Here is a 6,544-nt window from a genome sequence, read left to right as displayed (position 1 = left end):
AATTTTTGGGCAAAACATGTAAATCTTATATTATAATCAAATTGGTAGAAAATTCAATATAAGACAACACAAAAGGGTACGTAGAATTGGAAGAAAAATATATCTCTCTCATTAAATGTTTATTATTACAATATTTTAATGATATAAGGATGAGATTGTTACAAAAGGTATTAAGTGGAGGTTAGTAATATTTTTAGAACTTTATAGTGCCAAGTTACATTAACATGCACCTCACGGGAAGTCTTTCAAATAATCTCTAGTTAAAAAGGTGGAGAATATACCCTTTATAAATTCGAGAGGCAAAAGCATACACTTAATACTTGGAGGGTAAAAGTCAAACAAACTTAATAGTTTGAGAGCTATCCAGATTTTTTTTTGCACTAATATATATAGCAATAAATTGTTAAGATCTCATGCAAAGAAGATTAAAAGTAACACTTGTTCATTTGATGTAAAGCACACTCATTCCATCTTTGAGGGAAAAAAATACAAACTTCACTATAAATACATCCACATTTTTCACGTGGTGAGACTCTCTAAGAGTAGGGATTATTTCATGACTTTCAAAGAAAAAAAAAAAAAGACTCTAAGAGTAGGGATCATTTCATGACTTCAAACAACTGACTTCTGAGATGTTTTATTTTATCCATCTGCAAATGGATTATACATTGCAAAGACCGGACTGTAGGGTGAATGATCAGAGTACCATTCTTGCTGCTATTCAATATTCTGATTCTATGGTAGATGATAAGAACCAACGACAATTAATTATTTGGAGCTTATGGAAGCAGCACAGAGGCCCCGGACTTGATGAGGTCGATGATAGTTTGATTCACATTGAATGCTGTTGTAAGCACTTGATCTGGAATCAAAGGCGTGGAATAAAAGAGTGTGGGGGCTATCTTCGAAATCCCTGGATTCTGACTGTTAAAGAAGGCATAAAATACTGCGTTCCCCTCCCCGACATTACGCTGAAAGTGCACTAACCCTGGAGGAATCACGAACACTTCTCCTGCGGTCAGAACTTTCCAGTACAGAATATATTGAGTTGATACCCAACCCACAAACAGTTTCCCCTCCGTGACCAGGGACAACTCGCTAGCACGAGGGTGGGTGTGGGGTGGGTTTTCTCCTTCGGGAAGAAATTCAACTCGGTTCATGGACACCCCCAAAGTGTTCAGCGCTGGAAATGCGAAGACGTCTACTTCAGTGAGGTTCACATTAAGGGGATTGAACACCCTTCCCCTTTTCTGCAGCCCATCAAAGAAGAAGTCGTTGGAAGTTACAGTCTCCGGCTTTCTGCACGGAAAGCCATTGACAAGCAATGGGGAGCTCAAATCCGCAACACAGAAATCCTGCAATGGACCAGGATCGGCACAGTGTGAAGGCATTGGTAGCTGCAGAAGTGACAAGAATGTCAGGCAAACGACAAGGTGAATAATATTGTAGGAAGCCATGTTTTCAATTTGCTAGCTAGAGGGTAAGTAAGTAGCTGAAGTTAATTAGGTTTGTATACTTGCTAGGAATTAGCTGGTACGTTGCTATTTCCCAAGGGACGAGTATTTATAGAAGAAGAAGACTCATGCATTGGCCCTAGTACTACTGGGGCAACTTCAATTTCAAATCTGGTGCATGGAGATCAGCCTTAGTGGATGGGGACGGGGACCAAAATGTGTCCATGTACCGTGCTGAGCGGTTGTTAGTTGACCAAAAAGGAGGATCGGAACAATCTGCAAATGCGCCACCTCAATTTTGACCAGGGCGGATTTGGGGGAGGTGGGCAGAGGCAGCCAGGCAGCCGTCCACTAAAAAAAAAAAAATGGTTTTCTAAAATCTATATAGGTCTCCCAAAACTTTTTATAATCTGTACATGGAGCCTTAATTTTTTCAAATAAAAAATTTACACTTTATCCTCTTCAGCATGTTTATCATTGTGATCGCTTTCAAAAATCGACTAACAAATCTTGTTTAATCTCTCTTTGTAAAACATGTCATTTATCAATTTAATCCTTAGTTTCCTTATATTAGCATATGATATAAAATTAGTACAAAATTAACCTCGTTATAGAATTAGTATTTCATATATAACTTCTAAATATCAAATAAGCAATCTCCTTTAATTTCTCTTTGTGAAAATATCTTATAGCAATCCAACTCTTAGTTTTCTTATATTAGTATACAGGATTAGTATCACTTTAATTTTAGTATGCAATTAGTTAATATAACTCTCAAATACGGGGGAAAGATGGATTGGATGTTCGAGGGAATGGAGTGCAAGTGAAAGATCCTAGATTTGACTCCCATTTACACTATATATATATATATATATATATGGATAAAAAACCTTAGCAGCCACTAAACTATTGGTCGGATCATATTTTGGCTATCAAATTATTTTTTATCAGTAATTGGCCACTAAACAACATAATTAGTAAACCCGTGACCATTAGGTGGATAATTGCTTTTAATCTGTGAAATTAGCAATTAATCTGTGAAATAGAGTTGCGTAGTTGTTGGACAAAATTGCCCCCGCACTTTGCCACGTGTACTGCTAATTTCACAGATTAAGAGCAATTATCGACTAAATGGTCATAGGTTTACTAATTAAGTTGTTTAGTGGCCAATTACTGACGAAAAATAATTTGATGGTCAAAACATGATTCGACCAATAATTTAGTGGCCACTGAGGTTTTTGGCCATAGATATATATATAACTCTCAAATAATGACTAAGTAAATGCTAATTTGATCAATAGATATGATTGTTAGAACTTTATAATAGTAAATAAGAAACGCGATATCAATAGAAAATCAAAAGACAGATAAAAGAAACCACATACAGGCAAAAGAAAATTCAACCATAGATATAATTTTATTGCTACTAAATTGACTTGAACAAAAAAAATAGGAATATTAGTAAAAATAAATAAATACCAAAAGTTTCAAGTTTTTGTTTCTATGGTCAAGCATCGATCTTCCTTATCTCTATTGGACCTAGTTCAAGCATTGAATCTTGACCAAACTCTACTTTTTGAAGCCAAGTTATTTTATTTTTACTTAAAAATTCCTTGTGTGGTTTTTTAGTCTTAGTTGTTGATTATTCAAATAATTATTCTTATTCAAACATTTGGATTCCAAATTGATGAGGCGAACCGCCAGCAACAATTTTAAGTATTTCTTCTAAGAGACCACAATGGTTTAGGTACTTCTTCCGCACAAATTATCTGGTACAAGGAAAGGGAAAGAAGAAATGAAATGGATCTTCCTCTTCCTGGCAATGATAGCAATTTGACGATGCAGTTTTCCACATGGGCTGCAAAGTCCAAACTGATTGGCTTTTTTGTGGTCCAAACTTCGATTCCGTCCCAGACTCGCAAGCTAAATCTCAGCAGAACATTGATGAAAGCGGCTACTCCTTAAGAATTTTATGGTCCAGATTTTGCACTAGGTGAGTTATTTATAACGTGTATTAGTAGTTGCGCTGACAGTCTTAGAACTCGTTTGGATTACTCTTTTTTGGAGTTTTTACAAAACACGCACACGCACATACACACATTATAAAGATTTGATATATGTGTGATAAAAAAATGATTAAGAAAACGTATTCACAAAAAATGTAAAATTTTTTTGAGAAAAAATAGCAATTGGATGTTAATCCGATTGTGCAATTGTGCAAGTCACCATAACCCAAGATGACAAAGGCAAGTTATTTATGAGATACAAGGGCTTTGGCTTTTTTATTACACTTTTTTAATTAGTATTACACCATGCTTTAAAATGATACTTGTCCCTTTGTTTAAATTGAGTGTGTCCATGAGATTTAACTCCTATTTCAATTTCCCTCCTTTGTCTTGCTTTTTCTACTCCGTTCTCAACCCAAAAAAAAAGAAAAAGATAGTGTAAAATACTACGTCATACAGGTATTATTGCTGTCAGCCAGCCAAACCCAAGATGACAAAAGCAATTACACATTCATTTGGACAAATGACAAAAGCAATTGCATATGCTCAATTATTAGAAACGGAAAAGTCAATAAATTAGACAGCATATGGGACAAGATCACAAGAAAACTTCAATTTTACTTTAGCTTGTATAGTTTTAGAGGAAAAAAAACAAAAAGTAATGGGAAGCTTTTGTTGCCAAATGACCATGGCGCTTTCTCTCAAGAGTCCACGGTCAATTGAAGCATGTTGAAGTGCATAGAAATCACATGCATTCTAATAGGTTTGAAGATCGTTGCTTCCATCATTTGTTATTTATTTTTGTTAGAATTTAGAGTATAAATTAAGAAACATTACTAATAGTTAATATTGGAAGAAAAAAGACTTATTATAAAGTATTGTTTTGAAGGATTGGAAAAGATTCTAAATTCTTCATTTATGAGTTCGCTATTCATAGAACATACAAGAAACCAACCAACACAATCTTCTACTAACAAATATCAACAAAAGATATTTATAATTCAAAATAGTTACACTAGTTAAAAGTCACGAAATGTGGAACTACTCCTAATAACTAAATTTATTCAACAACTAAGTCATTCAAGGAGGGGCTAAATCCACACTCTCATATCCTATATCCACACCTTAAAGGTTAATATGACATTAAAACCCTTTACAATGAATGGTTTTCTTCTAAGATTTTGCAATTCAAAATTTAACTTTTATACTTGCAAACAATTTGCTTAACATTGTTTTTTTAACCATTTCTTCAATTACTTTTTCTTCTAGATGTTTCCTACAAAAGTCTCATGGGTTTTGAAAAATCTTCACCTTATAAGATGTGAAATGTGTATTTTTAATTTGTTTTTGTTTTTTATTTGTATTTTTATTTTTTAGTATATAACAATCAAAATTATCATAGTATTCATGTTCCTTGTAAAAATTTCTAATATTTCGGCATTTATATGTAACCCCATTGGAGGTTTTGGCTGTTAATTAAACATTATACCAAATTTATGCATTATCGGATGTTCTTTTGGTGGTTTTTTTAGTTTCTTTTATAGGATGCATAGCTATTATGTTGAAATGATGAAATTATTTACGTAATAACACCCTTGAAGTACATATGATCTCTAACTGTATTCCCTAACTTGATTGGTTTCATGAATTTATTATTATTTAAAGATCTTAATGCAGTACAAATTATTAAAAACAACATGCAATGAATTTTTAAAAAATTAGGAAAATAATTAAAAGAATAGTGTTATGGCAAATTGTTTTCATTGTATGAAATAATAATTTTGAAACATTAAAAATTATATGTGAAAGTCAAGTGAGAGGGACTTAATTGTCATATTGATAGCTAGGGTGTGGATTTAGGATATAAGGGTGTGGATTTAACCCCTCCCATTCATTTATTCTAGTACTATAAATCTGCAGAGAAGTTGTATAATTCCAACATTTTTATGTTGCAAATTTTATTTCTTCTTAGTTTTATAATTATGATAAATCCTTTTTCTATATTTAGTTGTGATTGTTTTAATGAAGTTGATTAGGAGAGCATAGTAGATGCACCAAACACACAGCAGGAGGAACAAAGATTGAATTTTTAAACACCAAACACACTTCTAGCTATAACCTTTGGAATATCAAGTAAGAATTGGTATTGTCACTCGCCCGAACTTTTTTCTTTTTTGTGTTGATCTTGTGGAAGGCAAAAATACTTTGTATTATTTGTTAGGGAACCAACTACTAACCCTCAAATCGCGTACCTTCCTCCCCTGCTATTAGTATTGTCAAAGCAAAAAAAGGAAAGAACTATTTGTAAAATTTTATTTTTTTTAGAGAAAATAACCTGTTTCATCCCTCACATTTCGTAAAAATATTCTTTTTGTCCCTCACATTTAAAACAAAGCAAATTTGTCCTTCACATTTAAAAATCCAAGCTTTTACATTCTAAAAATAAACTCTCAGTTGTGAATCAAACTATCTAACAACCCGGTTACAAATTTTGGGGATAGAATTAATAGATCACTCGCAAAAACATATTTCCAACAAATAAATTAAAACAATTAAAAAATCTTAATTAAAACCCATTTGCTTCTTCAAAAGAACGAAATAGTGCTAAAACTCTCAAGCACTAAACCCTTAGACATATTCCTCAGTTTTGTTGCACTAAGGGTTTAGTGCTTGAGAGCTTTAGCACTATTTCATTCTTTTGAAGAAACAAATGGGTTTTAATTAAGATTTTTTAATTGCTTTAATTTATTTGTTGGAAATATGTTTTTGCGAGTGATCTACCAATTTTATCCCCAATATTTGTAATCGGGTTGTAAGATAGTTTGATTCACAATGCGAGTGATCTACCAATTCTACCCCCAAAATTTGTAACCGGGTTGTTAGATGGTTTGATTCACAACTGAGAGTTTATTTCTAGTATGCAAAAGCTTGGGTTTTTAAATGTGAAGGACCAATTTGCTTCATTTTAAATGTGAGGAACGAAAAGAATATTTTTACGAAATGTGAGGGATGAAACAAGTCATTTTCTCTATTTTTTTATGTTACAAATACATTTGTCAATCGACTAGTTTTTTAATTTTTGTA

At 32.9% G+C, this 6,544-nt stretch overlaps 1 protein-coding gene across 1 annotated transcript; it reads right to left on the bottom strand.

Moving 5' to 3' along the window:
- Window positions 1–420: 420 nt before the first annotated feature.
- LOC113741102 (germin-like protein 1-1) lies at window positions 421–1,528 on the bottom strand. Its single transcript, XM_027268586.2, has one exon. The coding sequence runs from the start codon at window positions 1,455–1,457 to the stop codon at window positions 780–782; it is 678 nt and encodes a 225-aa protein (XP_027124387.1). The 5' UTR covers window positions 1,458–1,528; the 3' UTR covers window positions 421–779.
- Between the last annotated feature and the right edge of the window lie 5,016 nt (window positions 1,529–6,544).

Source organism: Coffea arabica, chromosome 4e (assembly GCF_036785885.1).
Source record: "Coffea arabica cultivar ET-39 chromosome 4e, Coffea Arabica ET-39 HiFi, whole genome shotgun sequence".
Lineage (NCBI taxonomy): Eukaryota > Viridiplantae > Streptophyta > Magnoliopsida > Gentianales > Rubiaceae > Coffea > Coffea arabica.
This window is presented reverse-complemented; position numbering and strand designations above follow the sequence as displayed.

Excerpts from the sequence above, each read along its gene's own strand:
- LOC113741102 (XM_027268586.2), bottom strand. The coding sequence starts at position 1,457 with ATGGCTTCCTACAATATTATTCACCTTGTCGTTTGCCTGACATTCTTG.